At 37.3% G+C, this 17,654-nt stretch overlaps 2 protein-coding genes across 3 annotated transcripts; one reads left to right on the plus strand and one right to left on the minus strand.

The window, feature by feature from the left end:
* Positions 1-348: 348 nt before the first annotated feature.
* LOC309491754 (uncharacterized protein C17orf114-like) lies at positions 349-8,461 on the plus strand. The gene is made up of 3 exons (XM_082190787.1): positions 349-494; positions 5,517-5,615; positions 7,125-8,461. Exons 2-3 carry the CDS (start codon positions 5,534-5,536, stop codon positions 7,295-7,297), a joined length of 255 nt encoding a protein of 84 aa, XP_082046913.1. The 5' UTR covers positions 349-494; positions 5,517-5,533; the 3' UTR covers positions 7,298-8,461.
* Positions 8,462-9,072: 611 nt separating this feature from the next.
* On the minus strand, positions 9,073-17,470 carry LOC309491753 (N(6)-adenosine-methyltransferase subunit METTL3). 2 transcript variants are annotated; one of them, XM_082190786.1, is made up of 11 exons: positions 17,228-17,470; positions 16,703-16,890; positions 15,366-15,821; positions 15,107-15,282; positions 13,221-13,434; positions 12,073-12,260; positions 11,493-11,531; positions 11,278-11,386; positions 10,302-10,367; positions 9,429-9,541; positions 9,073-9,301 (listed from the first exon to the last, which is right to left on the minus strand). In XM_082190786.1, the coding sequence occupies exons 1-11, from the start codon at positions 17,328-17,330 to the stop codon at positions 9,190-9,192; spliced, it is 1,764 nt and encodes a 587-aa protein (XP_082046912.1). In that variant the 5' UTR covers positions 17,331-17,470; the 3' UTR covers positions 9,073-9,189. The 2 variants fall into 2 exon arrangements, with proteins under 2 accessions (XP_082046912.1, XP_082046911.1); XM_082190785.1 differs by having other exon boundaries at positions 16,703-16,893.
* Between the last annotated feature and the right edge of the window lie 184 nt (positions 17,471-17,654).

Here is a 17,654-nt window from a genome sequence, read left to right on the forward strand (position 1 = left end):
CAAAGGATATTCAAAAGAACTATGTATAATCCCATCTATAATTGCTATCATTTGGGTTTGTATTTCTTTACATGTCCACTAATTAAATTAATCATGCATGTGGTTGAAAAATATATAGCATTTGCAATTTACCAGCAACACTCAAAGGCCAAAACTCAAGAAACTCAAGTCCTTGCACGTTTGAAACCTCTATATAGTTTCATGAATCGATCCTGAATAGTGAGAATGTTTCCCCATGCGTTACTGGAGACCTGTCAGCACACTATAGCAAACTGAGTGAAAGAGGAGGAGGAGGAGGAGGAGGCAGGGCGTGCTGTTCAGATAAGCTATTTAAAGCTGAACGTTCGGTGTGCTCAGAACTAAAAGCTTTCCATGTTGTCATACTGAACGGGTTCTGCCATCGAGTGTCAGCGAGTTGGAGAACTATCGTAAGTCACTTGGAATTTGAAGATTTGTCTGCGTGACAGTGACAAAGTTCCTGCAAGAACCAATCGGTGAGTCCAGTTGATTACGTTATTTTATATTAACATTATTTTAAAAACACCGAAATAGCGTATAAATTCCAAAGTAAATTCGCAGTCATATAAGGGTAAACACAGACACACTGAAGGTGTGTGTCAAAAGTGGGAGTGTCAGTCTCACAATACTGTCAGACTTGCTTCAGGGACTGCAGGTATAGGCTATGTCATTTTAAAGGAAAAACAACGTAAAAGCCTGGCCTGATAATTAGTTTAAATGTGTAGGCTAGCTATATTCAATTTAACAGACAAATACAATAACCATAATTTTACTGTTAAACTACTTGTAATGTGCAGTAAAGCCTAATAATATACATTGCTTTTGACAATTAAGATTAATTAATTTACTTTTACAGTAAAATTTGTAAAAGTGTGTTTACAAAATCACACTTTGTATCACACTTTGTATTTTAAAATGAAAGCTGTTTATTTTTATAATTATTAATCTACAGAGTGCTACATTTTATGTTGTGTAGGTAGGCTACTGCTTTGCTTTGTCTTTGTAGGTAACACTGCATTGCCCATGTTTATTATTGCGTAGAAAGTCTAATTTTGATTAATAGGTCTATTCATTCATCACGTGACCTTATATTTGATCATCTATTTTATTTACGGGAACCAAAATAAATCGTTTACAAGACAGTTTTGGCAATCACAGCTTCTATTTATTTTTAACAGTAGGCCTATAGCTTATAAAAAAGATTCCTTTTATCGTATACCACAGAAAATCTGACAGGTTGAATTCCCCGAGGGTGAAATTCATTATTAAAACAATAAATCAATCCACGAACTCTTTGTCATTCTCTGAAATTCAGACAGCATTATATTTGCTCGTTAGACGTTTATTCATCACTTGGCACACTTAACAGCAAAGAGGGTGCTCCAGGTAGGCTAGTCCTATCTTACTTTTCGCTTAAAGAGATTTACTTTTCTCCTGAACTCTGGCTGATCTCTTGCAATGAGATTTTATGTAACGTAGCTTACTTTTCAGCGAATGATGCGTCTGGACCAAGAATAGCCTTGATGTTTGCATATGGAAATCATTAGAGATTTTGTAAACATTCTTTAATGATTAATAATTGATATGCTTTCGCCTACATAGTCCCCTCTCCCCCCATCGCCCGAGTGGACCACCGCGTGCCCGAGCCGAGCGTCACGTACTGCACATACACACAAAAATACTCAATGGGAAAGCGCGTGTGCGCGGGCACGCGGGGGGTGGGGTGCACTATTAAAAATAAAGGTTCCAAAAGGGGGTTTCGCAGTGATGCCAAGAACCATTTTCGGTTCTACAAAGAACCTTTTAGTGAAACGTTCTGAAAAGAACCATGTTTTTATTATTGTGAAGAACATTTGAATAATCTAAAGAACCGTTTCTCACTATAAAAAACCTTTTGTGGAATGTTAAGGTTCTTCATGAAACCACCAACGCCAATAAAGAACCTTTATTTTTAAGAGTGTGGGGGTTGACAGAAATCAAAATAAGAAAATTAAATAAGACAATTAAGATCCTTCACTCAAATGTATGATGATCCTGCATGGCAAGAACCTAAATCACAGCAATTGCATTCAATCAAGTCTTAAACCCCTATTTTATATATATAAAAAAATATGTTTTACCATTTTTGGTTCCCCAATTAGTTAGGGATCAGTTCTTAAAATATATCTTATAGTGTGAAGAACATTTAAAAAAAACTAAAGAACCCTTTTCCTCTATAAATAACCCTTTGTGCACTGGAAAGAGCCCATGAATGTTGAAGGTTCGTCATGGAACCATCCCAATATATATATATATATATATATATATATATATTTTTTTTTTTAAGAGTGCAGGCCAAGAAAAGGGCTGTCAGCCTCTTATTATATTCTTATACCATTTAAGTAATACAGATACTGACACAAATATACCAAAAAAAAAAAAAAAAGATTACCTAATTTATTCAATTAAAAAGTCTGCAAAAAGTACAACTAAATTGCAGTATTAATATGTGTAAACCTGTGGTGGGATTTTAAATAAGTGTGAATGCACATGTTATCCTTTTCTTCTTTAACCTTGAGGAAAAACTTTAATGAACACACAAGCTTGCTGAGAAAAAAGGCAGATAACACTTTATTTCGATGGTCCACTTTAGACATTCTACTAAGTAACTAAGTAACTTTGCAACAACATGTTAACTAACTCTAATTATTATTAGTAGACTGTCTACTTAATATCTGCTAACACTTTATTTTGATGCTTCACCAACAGACATTATACTGACTATAAGTAACTTTGCAAATACATGTCAACTTATTCTACTAACCCTAACCTTGCGGACCACTACCAGTCTACTAATACTCTAATGAGAGTTATATGTAGTTTCATAGTTACTAGATTTTCTAAAGTGGACCATCACAGTAAAGAAGAACCAAAAGGCAATATGTGGTTGTAAAAAAAAAAAAAAAGGCATTCAAATAAACCTCTGGAATTCTACGCAATTCCGAGAATACTCTGCGATTGCTGAGTATTGCGATGCTGTTGTGCTCTAAATCAATGAGAGATGAGACTGACAGCCTTGGTTTGTTTCTGAGGGTGTATAATTGGATGTGTGCATAAAGTGTCTCATTCTCAGAAAAGAGTCTCAGATGGAGGTAAAGAGGAATGAAGAAGTGTCGTAACTAGAGATTACCAAACCATTTTAAGCAGCAGTCCTCAGAGCATACTTAACCTATAAGAGACAAAACACAGGCATACAGATACACAAACACATGGCTCGCAATGTTTAGTGAATGACATGGAGAGGTCCGTCATGTTAGGTCACAAGTCTAGATTAAACACCCTATAAGGATGTGTATGTGTTTGCTTCTGCTTTGTAGGACATGTATACAAGTGCATGTCCATGTCACAAGCAAACAACTTAAAATTGTACAAGTTTTACGTCATTTTTGGGTCTCCAGGCAAGAACCTTTCCAAAAATAAGAGTTTTCTCTATTCTTACGCCTCCTCACCCAGCTTTTTACCAAACATTTTCCTGGGCCTTGTCACTAACGCATTTTGCCAGAAAATGAACACACAAAGAACTAAGAAAAAAAACTGAAATTCCCCCGACGTGCCCTTCCGCATTAATTATGTTTTGAGTGAGTTATGAAAAGGACTGAGAGGAGAAGAGAAAAGAAAAGAGAGGAATGGTTACGGATAAATGCATATCATATGATTGGCACGAGACGTAATGGAAAAGTGTATGTGTGTGTGTGCGCCTTTACTGGAACCAAGGGAAACTGAATAAAAATAACATTCACCTTTGCTGTTCAGCGTCAGTATTGGAAAATCTTTTGGACAAAATGTTCTCCACAAACGCTCAGAGGTTCTTGGGTTCTTGATGCAAACCATCTGAGGTAGTATAAAAGATTATGAAGAGGTTATTTCGACATAATTTGCCATACGCAAATAATTTCATCAGCAGTCTCTTGAAAAGAAGACATTTTGCTGTGAGTGAAGTGTGTGTGAAACCAAACTATTCTTTCTTATCATTTTGACTCTTTAAATAATCAAAATCTGAAGATATGAAACTGCAAAATGATCATAACTCAAACTCAAACATTAGCAGTGGCTGATTTATGAGTTCACCACTCATAAATCATAGGGGAGGGTTGGGTGGGAACAGAGTTATGCATGACAGTAAACGTCCATATTTCTGTGGCGTGTGGTGACATGGTTTTGTGACAGTCATTCTAGTTCATTATGTTTCTGTGTGAGAGACATGCAGCTGGATGGAAAACATCTTTCTGCCCTGCATTGCATTGGATGCTTGACAACTATGATCCAATGACCTATTACACAAGCTCTGTTGTAGTTTGTGATCCCACATCCCATTCAGCATGTCTTTTTTGTTGTTGTGCAAACTTGCACCCAAGAATATTATGCAGGTCAGCCACTATAATGTTCCTTATTACATTGGTTTTCTGGAGCAGACAGAATTCATAGAGCATATAAGAAATGTAAAAGCCAAGTCATTAAAAATTAACCATTAACCCTGTATACTACAAACCAAAGGCCATGCAAAACCATGGGAAAAAAAGCTGATAAGAGATGCATTGGCCACTCAGTCACATAAAGCTCTTGAGATGTGTTTGTTTTTGTCTTTGGCTATAGGTTCTGATAAAAGTGAACTGAGCCGACTAAACCCTCTGTAAACTCTCATATTCAGTAGGGTGCATCAGTTCAAACATGAGTTTATCAACAAACTATTGGTGCGTTCAAGTCGTGTCGAAAATATTGTATTTAAAGGTATAGCGGAGGATGTTTTACTTCCTGGTGGGTAACCTATACTATTGGTCCTCCTAATTGTCAATCATTCTGGTGAATCAATCAAACTTTAAAAAAAATGGAGAGGGCGGGTCTTATCTAAAATTTTGAAAGATCCTCCGCTATACCTTTAAGAGTTTATGCATAAATTCAAAACAGAAACTGCCATTATAAAGCATGGAAGAGCCAGGACATTTTTGAATATAACTCCGATTGTATTCGTCTTAAAGAAGAATGTCATATACACCTAGGATGGCCGTAGGGCGAGTAAATCATGGGGTGATTTTCATTTTTGGGTGAACTGTCCCTTTAAAAGTGATTTACAAACTGCCTATCGTTACACAAATACCCGTCTCCATCAGGGAACTTGACCTGGCGCATAATTCCCAATCAAGGATTTATTAGATCGGATGTCTCCGGTCAGTCTATCCAATGACGTTGCTCTATGGGATTAGAGTTTGAGTTGAAGTCTGCGTGCACACACGGCTGTAATGAGATTATGCATAAAACCCATGGTCACTGGGGAGTTTTAGAAAACGAATAAACACAACAAACTGCAGCTGTTTACAGTACAGTACAAGAAAGGCAAATTGCAATCGACTTTTTCCCACTGCTGGTTCAGAAAGAAACGCTAATAGGGTTTTTATGATAAAGTAGGCTAAGTCTTCTGATAAGGACTGGTTTGTCTAACAGGTGTTTCTCTTGTCTTTTAGCGCCCCCTGCTGGTGAAATGGGTGTAAAAATGCTGCAGTGCTTCCCCTTCTACAGACGCTGCAAGGAGAGGTGCAAAAGACAGTGCCCTCCTGAGACCGGTGAGATTTATTATTATCAAACTTCATAATGCCAAATTGTACTTGAGAATGGGCAAATGATAAACTGGTAGCTTAAAATACAAGCAGTGGAAACAGTGTTTTCTAATGTGAAGTGTAGGCCTAAACCTGAAAAACACACTTAAGTAAAAATATAGCGAAAATTTCAGTTACCAATTCCAGTGTCACTTGGGTAAATGACTTGGGTATCTGATTTTATTACTCGCACTGAATGTAGGCTCAAAGATGCACTAGTTCTCAACACCAGTGAAAACAAGAAACAGTTGATTTGTGAGGAGAGCAATCACGTTTATTTTCTAAAATCGATAAAAAAGTGAACACCTCTATGTTGCAATAAATCAAGGTCGACACAAAGCCTTTTAAACGTCTACAAACACTCAAGTCCCAGTAAAGAGCTCAAAAAGGGCAATATCCTTAGAAAAGGTCTCTTCAAAATAACGGATAAATAAATTAATGTTCAGTAAAATTAAATGGTCAGAGCCTACTTACACTGGACATGCTGGTTTCGGTTTCAGTCATGTCCTCATCTGATATATGAAACACTTGCTAATGCACTCACATTCGCATTGAGTAGCCTTGTTGACACGTTTGGGTAAACGAGATATAATACCTCAAATGCCTGGTAGATGGCGATGTCGCTTCTTTTGTAGATGAAATAAACTGCTGCAGAAAAGATTAAAGGGATAGTTCACCAAAAAATGAAAATTCTGTCATAAATTACTCACCCTCATGTCGTTCCAAACACGTAAGACTTTCGTTCATCTTCAGAATAAATGAAGATCTTTTTGATGAAATTTGAGAGTTTTCTGTCCGTCCGTTGACAGCTACGCAACTATGCTTCAAAAAGTTCAAACTAAAATACATATGAATTGAGCAGTTTAGTCCAAATTTTCTGAAGACAATTGATCGCTTTATATGATGAACAGATTGAATTTAGGCTTTTATCCAAATATAAACATTCATCAACTCACATCAGTTGTGGAAAAGGGAAGCTCAAAAATGTTCGCTTGATGTGCGAGAACCAATGAGGTTCATTCTCGTGTTACGCATCACGCTTGAGCTTCAGCAAGAACCAATGAGGTTTGTTCTCGCGCATCAAGCAGGTTCAGTTGAGCTTCTGTTTATGTTCGCTGATCAATGTTTATATGTGAATAAAAGACTAAATTAAATATGTTCATCATATAAAGCGATCGAGTCTCTTCAGAAAATTTGTACTAAACTGCTCAAATCACGTGGATTAGTTTTGCGATCTCTTTATGAAATTTTGAAGCATCAAAGTGTCAGTTGTGAAGCTGTCAATGGAGGGACAGAAAGCTCTCAGATTTCATCAAAAAGATCTTCATTTGTGTTTCAAAGATGAACGAAATCTTACAGGTTTGGAACAACATGAGGGTGAGGAATTAATGACAGAATTTTAATTTTTGGGTGAATTAACCCTTTACATTCCATGCATGTTTTCTAACTTATTTACATTTCTACTTATGTCTTCAGTAGTAGCAAGTGAAGAGCTGAAGCCTCGGTTGTCCTCCACCACCTCTTGGGGCAGTGAAGGGGACAGCGCCAGCAGTCCAACTTGCCCACAGGCCTATTTTTCCCACAAGGCTCGGCTCTCGCTTCGGCACCAGATGGATAGCAACATCAATGCAGTGGACGCCACATACTAACTTTCTTCTGCAAGTGATCCCTGGAGAATCCTTGAAAGTAAACCAGATTTACCGCCCCAATCCAGTTTAAATCCCTCATTGGAGATTGTTTGAGGGGAACTGGAGGACGAGCCATTAGTAGGAACAAGCAGCATGAGAGTTTGGACACTCATGAGCGTCAGCTGTATGCATTGTAACAATGTCAAGATAAGTGTTTGATGTTCTCTAACAGTAACGGTACAGCTGAGTGTAATTTGGTAAAGGGGGAAATTGTGAAACACATTTTTAGGGGCAACGTTTACATGATCACCAAGTGCTTTTTTGTTTTGTTTAGCCTTTAGCATCTGCCCTCCACCATCTCTGCTATATATGCATCTACACTATCTGAACTAGATGCTTCTGGTTGGTTTTATCAGAGACTCTGATATCTTAAGGCAATTGAGGGTTTTGAGCCAGATATGAATTTGTTTAGCAGTTTACAGATTATTTTGCCTGTCAAATTTAACCACGCTTTGCCTCATTGATTATAAAGTCAGTGCACTGTAAAAGCAACTGAATGTTTTTTCTTTCTTTCACATAAACGGAAAGGTTTCTAAAGCTTATTTTGCTTTCTATGCAAGTTCCATTTTCTAGCCCTTATATACAAGCTGTTCATTTTTATGATGTATAGATTTCAGGACTATCTGAAACAGACCCCGTCATAAACCCATGTTTGTTTCCATGTAACGTAAAACTAATGTATAATTATAACGTTTTTCCATTTTCAGCATTTCTAAAAGGTTTTCTCATTGCATGTATAAAACCAGTCGAGTGAATGGTGAAGATGTTTGTCATTGCTTCTGTTTCAACATGTTTGAATAACAGGTTTTAGATTATGTGCCATCTTCACTTTATCATGTGCACGTATTAACATTTGTGTTTTTGATAGATGTTAAATATGTATTTGTGCACCCTAACCCAGAAAAAGAACAGAAGACATGTTACACCTCTGAACTCACAATTAATATGAAAGATATTTTTGTATGTTTTGTATGAAACAATGTGTAAATACATTTTCTAAAGAAATAACAATTGTAATGAGTAAAAAGACAGCAACTAAACTAAATTATAATAGAATAAAAACATCACATGTACTTTTGCTTTCATTGATGATTGTAAAACAATAAAACTGTCAAAAAGAAACAAGTTGTTTTATGCTATTCTTTTAGAAAAGTTGTCTTGAAGTCACCATAATTCAAATTCATAATCTTTAATCAAACTTCCCCTCCTTGCGACAATATTTCTTCTCTGATGATGCGTTTACTGGCGCGAGGGAGGGGCAACCTGTCACTCACAAGAGATCGACCAATCGCAAACCACAATGATTCAACGATCCAATCAATTCATGAGGGACAAAGTCAAGCCCCATCCTAATGTTTTCTTGTTTAAAGGGATACTCCACTTTAAAATGAATTTACTCACCCTCATGTTGTTTCAAACCTGTATGAATTTCTTTCTTCTGCTTAACAGAAAGGAAGATATTTGGAAGAATGTCAGTAACCAGACACTTTTTGGTACCATTGACTTCCATAGCATATTTTTTTCCTACTATGGAAGTCAATGGTACCAAAAACTGTCTACAACATGAGGGTGAGTATATGATGACAGAATTTTCATTTTAAAGTGGAGTATTTAAGAAGACAATTTACTTGGATATAGTCACAATAGGGAAGAAAAGACTGTCGGAACTTCCATTTCATGCCGACTTTAAAGAATTATCTGTGAAATGATTAATCAATCTGTAAGTCAACTAAAAATGTGGTTCAGCATTTTTATTGAAAAAAGCAAAGTGGTACAAAAGTCTGTTCCTTTCAGTCTTGAATCCTGTGGCAGAGTTCATCCAGCAGCTGTACATTCTCTCACTAGTCCAGTCCTCACATGTTTTTAGGTTTGCAAATGACTCCGTCGGGGTAGCGCTTTTTAAAACGTGCCACTACTTCAGGGTCTAAAAGGTGAATACCGTCCAACTGATTACCAAGAGTTACCCTGGAAAACAAACGAGAAAGATAACAAGTGAGTTAATAAGGAAGACAACAGCACATCTGATAACACTCTGTAACTCTGTCTTATAAGTGATTTGGAAATCAAGAAAGCTCCTGAATGTCTGACTCACCAGTTGGGCTGCACATTGTGTGGTCTACCAAACAATTCAATCTTTCTTGTGCCCGGAGACAAACGCTCAATCATTCCATAGATTTCATCTGGTTTATGACTTGTGGAGCGGACCTTTTGTGTAGACGGATGAAACAGATAATTAAGTGTACTGATCATCACAGACTTTTAAAGTGCCCCTAATATGCTTTTTCAAATATTACCTTTCATGCAGTGAGTAATATTGCTTTATAACAAATAAAGTTATTGTCTCCTAAAAGAAAGAATCGATTCTGATCTGTTGAAACGAGTCGTTAGCAATTCAAGTCTCACTTCCTGTTACAAACCTACGTAACAATGTAATACATTTGCATAATGCCAGTCTATGGTGTTCATTGGCTGCCTGTGAACAGCGTCTACTTTGACCCTCAAACACTGTAGTTGTAGCTGAGACTGGAAGAGTTTGGTTCGTGTTGTTCATGTCAAGGAGACGCTGTTTTCAGCCCTGAGAATCCACTTTGATGCACTTCAAAAGAACGAGGACTCGCACTGGAATTCATACGGAAAAACCGACGCCATCGTTATTGTTCGGATATTCAGAAATGATAATTGGTGTTTAGTTTCTGACATGGTCGACCAATCACAACAGGCTGGACCGTCTGACCAATCAGAGCAGAGTAGACTTTCGGAATGGAGGGATTTAGAGAGACTGAATCTTTGAGAAATGAGGTGATGTGCAATGTATATTATGAGAAAATGAAAGTGTTTTTTGACCTTGGATGCATGTAAACCTGTTGTAGGAGACTCTAAAACAAAATTAGGAACCTCTAAAATAGCATAAAAGGGGCACTTTAAATTCATCACTGCTTTATCAGTAATATTGGTTATGACTGACCTCTGCCACTATAACATCACAATCAAGACCTCTGTTAAACCCTTGTGGGTTTCCTTTTACTCCCACCTGAACAAACAAACAGAGAGAGAGAGAGAGAGAGAGAGAGAGAGAGAGAGAGAGAGAGAGAGAGAGAGAGAGAGAGAGAGAGAGAGAGAGAGAGAGAGATGTATAAGTATATGTAAGGGTTAATATATATCCAACTTGTCATTATGATCACTAAAATAAACCCCAACAGTGAGATCAGGATTCTTTCACTGTGATACGGTTATGAAATTCTGTTTTTGTACGGCATGGCAATGGAAAAAATTATGAGATGGGAGGAAAAATTTATGCTTTCTTTGCAAGAGAATGCAAAAGTTTAGCAAGCGAGAGCAAAGTTTCTCATGGGAACATAAAACTGTTACAAGAGAATCCTCCCATCTCATATTTTTTCCATCACCATGTCTCTTTCAGGGCTCTGTAGTTTTGAGTTATTCCAAAGAGCCGTGTAATAATATCTGAACACTGTTAGATTGAATAAAAAAATAACTTCATTCTTTTACACTACAGTTCAAAACTTTGGGGTCAGTAAGATATAAAAAAAAAACTTTTTTATTCAGCAAAGATCCATTAAATTGATCAAAAGCATCAAAGACTAACATTGCAACAAAAACACATCACTGTTTTCAGCATAGATAATAATCAGAAATGTTTCTTGAGCAGCAAATCATCATATTAGAATGATTTCTGAAGGATCATGTGACACTGAAGACTGGAGTAATGATGCTGAAAATTCAGCTTTGATCACTGGAATAAATTACATTTTAAAACATCTTAATAATATTTCACAATATTACTGTTTTTACTGTGTTTTTGATCAAATTTATGCAGTCTTGGTGAGCATAACGGAGTCCTTTCAAAAACATTTTACCGACCTCAAAAAAAAATCTTCCTGACCCCAAACGTTTTGAACTGTAGTGTATATTCTCACGCGTACCAAGCAATGCTCTTTGCCGTGATTCAGCCAATGTCCGGTCCTTCCGGTACGAATGATCCTCTGAAGCTGGTTAGTCTTCACCCAGATAATCTCATCCACACGCTCATAGCTGATTGAGTGACAGAAACAGATTAAAAGATTTCGTTTACTGATTTAGTTCCATTTAAAGAGATCACCATATCTCTTCACATTTTTCCACATGTAGAATCACCTACCCCCATAGGCTCAGACACTCTCTGCCCAGCTCCATAGCTCTGTGAAGACAGAACATAACTATTGTTGACCTGCATTTGGATCGTTTCCAAGCATTACATCACCTCCTTTCAAACTGTTCAGATCATTTATTCATATTAAGCTCTTTTAAGAAACGTTTTAAGAAATTGCTTATCATTTGCTTATCAATTGCTTAGTGTTAGATGCGAATCAGGGTATAGTCTTGTTTTATATTGTTTTGTTTTAAATTGTTTGTTGTATTATTTATTGTATTATTTGTGTTTTTCTTGTCTTTTACTCTGTTAGCACGTTAGGTGTGAGAAAAGCGCATTAAAAAATTTAATTTATTATTATTATTAACTCCTCTTATGCATGCATACGATAATGAAAAATGTATTTAGACACAAATTTAATCAAGTTGTTGAAAGCTGTTGTAACTCTGATACATCAAATTCATCTATGCTATGATCACTACTTTTTGTATTCAGGTTTACCCTTATTTAGTGACGCGACATGGTTTGATTACACCGAGATAAAAGTGTCTCAAGAAGCTTTGTGTCCCCGATCCCCCAGAGCCCGTACCTTCCTGTCACCCAGAGGAAGAGGAAACCGTCATCCTGCAGAATAGGAATGTTGAGTTTCCTCATCTCGTCGTCTGTGAGCGTTCCGTAGGGAAGCTCCATGTGAATGTCCCACGGCGGGTCGGCCATCACCACTGCAAACTTCCCCAGGATGGACACATCCAGATAACGGATGTCACAGCAAATCCACTGAGATAAGGTCAAAGGGCATGTATCGGTTAAACACTACCACTCAAAAGTTTGAGGTCGGTACGATTTTTTTATGCTTTTGAAAGTCTGATCAAAACTACAGTAATATTGTGAAATATTATTAAAATGGAAAAGAACTGTTTTCTATTTGAATATATTTTGAAATATAATTTAATCCTGTGATGCAAAGTGTCATCATTACTCCAGTCTTCAGTGTCACATGATCCTTCAGAAATAATTCTAATATGCTGATTTGCTGCTTACAAAACTTTTCTGATTATTATCAATGTTGAAAACAGTTGCGCTGATTAATATTTTTGTGTAAATGTTTTAAACGAGTAAACATTTTATTTATTTTTTATTCAGCAAGGATGCATTACATTTATCAAAAGTGAGAGTAAAAATGTCCATTTCAAATAAATGCTGTTCTTTTGTACTTTCTATTAATCAAAGAATCCTGAAAAAATGGTCGCAATTTCCACAAAAATATTAATCAGCACAACTGTTTTCAACATTGATAATAATGAAAATTCAGCTTTGATCACATAAATAAATTATATTTTTTAAAAATACATAAATTGTTCTTTTAAATTGTCCTTACAGAATTATTACTCCAATAAATGCAGCCTGAGCATAAGAGACTTCTTTCGAAAACATTAAATGATTACATAATCTAACCAACTACAAAGTTTTGAACTGTAGTGTGTCCTAAAATAAAAATGCAGTTTTAACCATTGAAATCAAAATGAAAATAATTTTTGAATTTGCGGATAAATGCGAGAACAGCAAATGTGCAATAGAAGAGGCTCTGAAAGCAATTACAGATTAGAAACACATCAAGAGACTAAGCCTAATTCTATATTAGTATATTATATTGGTTTTGGGGATTTTCAGTTTCAAATCGATTATATTATAGCTTGACAGAAGCTGTGGAACCGGACCATTTGTCCGATACTGTACCTGTGAAGGAAACAGCTTGCCAACGTTGCTGTCTTCCTCGGTGGAGTGCAGTCCGAGCTCAGCGGCCCCAGCCTGCAGGACCAGGGCATCACCCTCGGCCTCAGGAGGACTGTCAATCTCATAGTGCACATATTTACAAGTGTCCATGTGGAAACAAGTATTCAGGAAGGAGCAGTCGCCCAGGCTCTCGTCTGTGTGTTTGTTGATGATTCGCCTAGGAAAGTCACATTTTAATGAGCAGGTTTTAAAAAAGGTAAATTCGAAGGGTTCACCCTAAAATGAAAAGTCGTAATTTACTCACCCTGGTGTTGTTCTAATGCAGTATGTCTTTCTTTCTTTTTCGGACCACAAAAGGAGACATTTTTAAACATTTCCTGCTCGCACTTACGCAACCAAATACAGAAACGCTCTGCAAATAATCAACAACCATGTCCCAGCCAGGTTAGTCACTTGTTGTGAGTATTTGCAGCGTTTCTGTATTTGGTTGAGCTCTCTTGGCCACCGTAGGATTTTCATTAAACAGTATATTCAATTTTGGTTTGTTTTTCACCGAACCCTATCGTAAACCCCCAGAACACTTGGAATATATTTGTCGCATTAGATCATTCTGTGATACTTTTGCGTCTCTTCTTAAAAGCTTGATGCTGGTTGCTATTCACTGCCATTATATAGACGAGAGGGACATTTTGTGGCCCGAAAAAGAAAAAACCTAATACGGCATTAGAACAAAACCAGGGTGAGTTAACAATGACCAAATTTTCATTTTAGGTTGAACTAACCCTTTAAGACTATTTAAAAGACCTTTTTAAGACCATGTAGAGAAAAGAAAAAGAATAAGACCATTTTAATTGAATAAACTGAAGGGAACACAATGTCAATATGTTCTCTAAATGTAAATGTCTTGGGAGAAACACATTGAGCTGTATTAGCAACACTTCAGACTTTGCAAAAAACAACTTCCAACAGATATCCCTTACTATTCAATTTATTTTACAAAAAAGTAGCTTGAATTGCTCTGCTTCCAACCACTAGAATATGGAAATATATTTTACATGATACTATTACCGGAGATACAAAATGACAGAAAATATGAAATCTTGTTTTCTGTGAAATGGATCAAAATGAAATGAGTTCATGATTAAAAAACAAAAACAAATATCTGCTAATGTGCTCAGAAAAATCAACATAATTCAAAGGGAAGTTTTCATAACTCACTGGCAGATATTTGCTCTTGTTTTAAGAATAAACTCACTAAATTTTGTTCAATTTTTCAAGACTTCATTTTACAGACTTTACAAGTGTCTGTAAAAAGTCATTTTTCAATTGACTTTACAGACAATTTTTCAAGACTTCATCTTGATTCAAAGATGTTTAGATATTTGTTTTGGAAAACAGGACAACAAATACTAAGGAATATTTTTGCAATGCATGCAACATTTAATACCACATCTTTATGAATTTAAGACTTTCTGCACTGATATTTGTGTAAGGGTGAATTAGGACTTTTCAAGACCCGCAGAAACCCTGTCAACAAATAAAAAGGCAAAAAAAAAAAGTGTTCAGATCCTATTATTGTTTAATAAAAAATAAAAAAACATGATTATTATGATTACTATTATCTCTAAATTTATTAAAACTATTATTTTACTTTAATTTATATCAAATGTATATGGTGTTTTGTTATTTACATTTATGCATTTAGCAGAGGCTGTTATCCAAAGTGACTTACACAAAAGTGATTTGTCAAAGAGCCAATAATAATAGTAATATACAATGCCAGGTTTATTAGACAACTAGATTAGGAAGCAAGCTAGAGAAGAGGAGAAATGCAGAGAAGAAATAGAATTAGTGTGAGTGTGTGCATTAGTGTGTGTGTGTGAACTGACCTGAAGTGCAGCTTGGTGCAGGGCTGTGGTGTGTCCCCCGACTGCACACACTCTTCTTTAGTCCCGTAATCACAGAACTCCTGCACTTGAGCTCTGCCTCGCGAGCGAAACTTCTCCACGATCGACTGTTCCTTCGCTGAACTGGTGTTCAAAAGCTCTAGGATCTCTTGGCTCACCTGACGCACAAGCATGCATACATAAGACTCCACATACATACAAATAGTCAAAGCTTGAGTGATTTGCTACTTAGGTATAATGCCTTTTTGCTTTGCTGTTCCTTAGTGGACTGCTGGCTCAGTAGACTCTCGATCTCCATGTCCAGGTGAGAAGCTTGCACTTTATTGCTCCGCCCTTTTTTCTCAGGTCCGCCCCCCCCAAGCCCAGAGGATCCGGTTAGCTGGGAGTTTGAGGCAGGAGCCAGTGAGATAGAGGATTTCTTGGGAGGGGAAGATGGAGCTTGGAGCAAAGGGGAGGAGCCTGGGGCTCTTTTTTGATGAATGATGTCATCTCCTTTTCTTTTAACGGCGGTTCTTTGCGGCTGGGCTGCGCCGCCAATCATAGCCCAGAGTTTGGTGTGGTCGACAGAAGTGACGAGGGTGGACGAGGAAGAGGATGAGGAGGCAGCGATGGATGGCTGACGAACTTCGATTAGCTCTTGAGCAGAAAATTTGAGGAGGAGACTTTGGATGCAGGCATGGGAAACTGCAGACTCAGACTGAGTAAATAAGGAAGAGTGAGAGGGAAGAATTAAAGATGAACACAGGTCCTGGTAATTGCCTGGTAGCATGATGAGTTTTGGTCGATCGGATCACAAGTGGACGACGCTAAATACAGGTGTAAATGGAGTCTAAAACGTTTTGAGTTTGTCCACTTTCCACCACTTCCAGAGGTAGTCGAAAACACATTCGACCGGATTGCTTTCGTAGTGTAAACGCTCATGTGGTCGAATGTGTTCTCTCCGTCTACTGATCTCATGCGTAACATTATGGGAAGCGGCTAGCCAGACGGATTTAGACTTTGTCGGTTGGAGACCCAAGTTTGGTTTGGAGATCAAAAACGTACCAAGCACGATGTTCTCCCACCATTCCTGATTTCTAACACACACTCACAGCGTTCGGCTGATCAGACTGTCAGAACAGAAACTAAAGCTGATGCTCTCCATATGTTTTTCTGTCGTCTCTGGTCGTGATCATATGTAAATTGCGTGAGCTTATTTAGTCCATTAGAGCAAAAGATCTGAAAAAACCCATACATTTACCACCCATAGACCCTTCCCTCGAGGAAATCAGGACAGAAGTGGTTGAAAGTGAACAAAAGAGACACCAGGTGTAAACGTATATGTGTCTCACTCGTCTACTTGTGATCCGATCAGTCAAAACGCATCTTAATACCAGGAGTAAACAGGGCCATAGAAACACAATTACACAGATATGAGTGTGTCTGGAGCATTCACAATAAAATGTGTGACTCAATTTATGTTTCTCATAATCCATATACTTCACAGTTCTGACAACTTTACTATTTTTCTCAAATGTGGAAAATAGTAACAGCAGATGTGTGACTGGTAGAGTACAAAAGCACGTTCACAGCTCTTACAGTGTTTAGTTGGTTGGTGATTGCTAGGGAATCAGTAGGCAGAGAAAGACTCAGCTCGGACAGGTATCCCAGCAGTCTCTTCTCTAGTTCTGGATCGGGAGGCTGTTCATCTTCCACCTGTGGAGGACTCTGGAGAGCCGGTCCGGGACTGTCGCTCCTCACAGATCCACCCTCAACACCTCCAACCTCTGCTAAAATAAAAACAAGAACTAAATGCATATACAGTAGGTGGCACCATATACTCACTAATTCACTTACTGCTGAAATAATGGTTGAAACCTGGTTCATTCTTTCTTTGACACACATTCAAATTTTAACATCACTTATTCTGTTCTGACAGAATCCTGTGTGTTCTCAATGTTCAGCACTTAAAGGCAAGCAAATAAAGCTGATTGTATCAGCATCAACGTGGTAACTCATCACATTTCTGGGTAGTTATATTTTATTAACAAGTAAATCAAATACCACTTAAGACACAGTTAATCGTTTTGCAGATCTCATAGCATGTAAAGTTAGTCAACACACCAGTGCCCAGCTGAGTTGGGTCTTTTCTTCTCCTCTGCAGCCTCTCTCGCAGGGAATCCAGCTGCTTTTTGTGCGCCTGGATGTGACTCCATGTGTCCGACATGGTTTAAATGAAACTAGATAGACAGTGAATTAAAAAGACCTTACAAACGAAACAGATTTCATTGAGTTTAGCTTACGTCTAGTGATCCAACGCTGAGTGACTGCACTAGTCATACACACTACGTCTACGCGGATGAACTGGATGAATTTCAAAATAAAAGACACTAACAGCGCAATATTCCCCATTTCGTAATGATTAGTTTCATACTGGTACGGAGACAAATATAACCTTTTTTATACATGTTTATTTTATTTTTATAGTAATTTATAACTATGCAGTATACGGAATAAGCAAATATATTATTTTCAAAAACAGGATAATATT

The sequence above is a fragment of the Leuciscus leuciscus genome (assembly GCF_965113295.1).
Source record: "Leuciscus leuciscus genome assembly, contig: HAP1_SCAFFOLD_523, whole genome shotgun sequence".
NCBI lineage: Eukaryota > Metazoa > Chordata > Actinopteri > Cypriniformes > Leuciscidae > Leuciscus > Leuciscus leuciscus.

Excerpts from the sequence above, each read along its gene's own strand:
- LOC309491754 (XM_082190787.1), top strand. The coding sequence starts at position 5,534 with ATGGGTGTAAAAATGCTGCAGTGCTTCCCCTTCTACAGACGCTGCAAG. Across the intron at positions 5,616-7,124 it reads ACAGTGCCCTCCTGAGACCG|TAGTAGCAAGTGAAGAGCTG; the intron begins GTGAGATTTATT and ends TTATGTCTTCAG.
- LOC309491753 (XM_082190785.1), bottom strand. The coding sequence starts at position 17,330 with ATGTCGGACACATGGAGTCACATCCAGGCGCACAAAAAGCAGCTGGAT. Across the intron at positions 15,822-16,702 it reads TCACCAACCAACTAAACACT|TCTGAGTCTGCAGTTTCCCA; the intron begins GTAAGAGCTGTG and ends TTATTTACTCAG. Across the intron at positions 15,283-15,365 it reads AGGAACAGCAAAGCAAAAAG|GTGAGCCAAGAGATCCTAGA; the intron begins GCATTATACCTA and ends CTTGTGCGTCAG.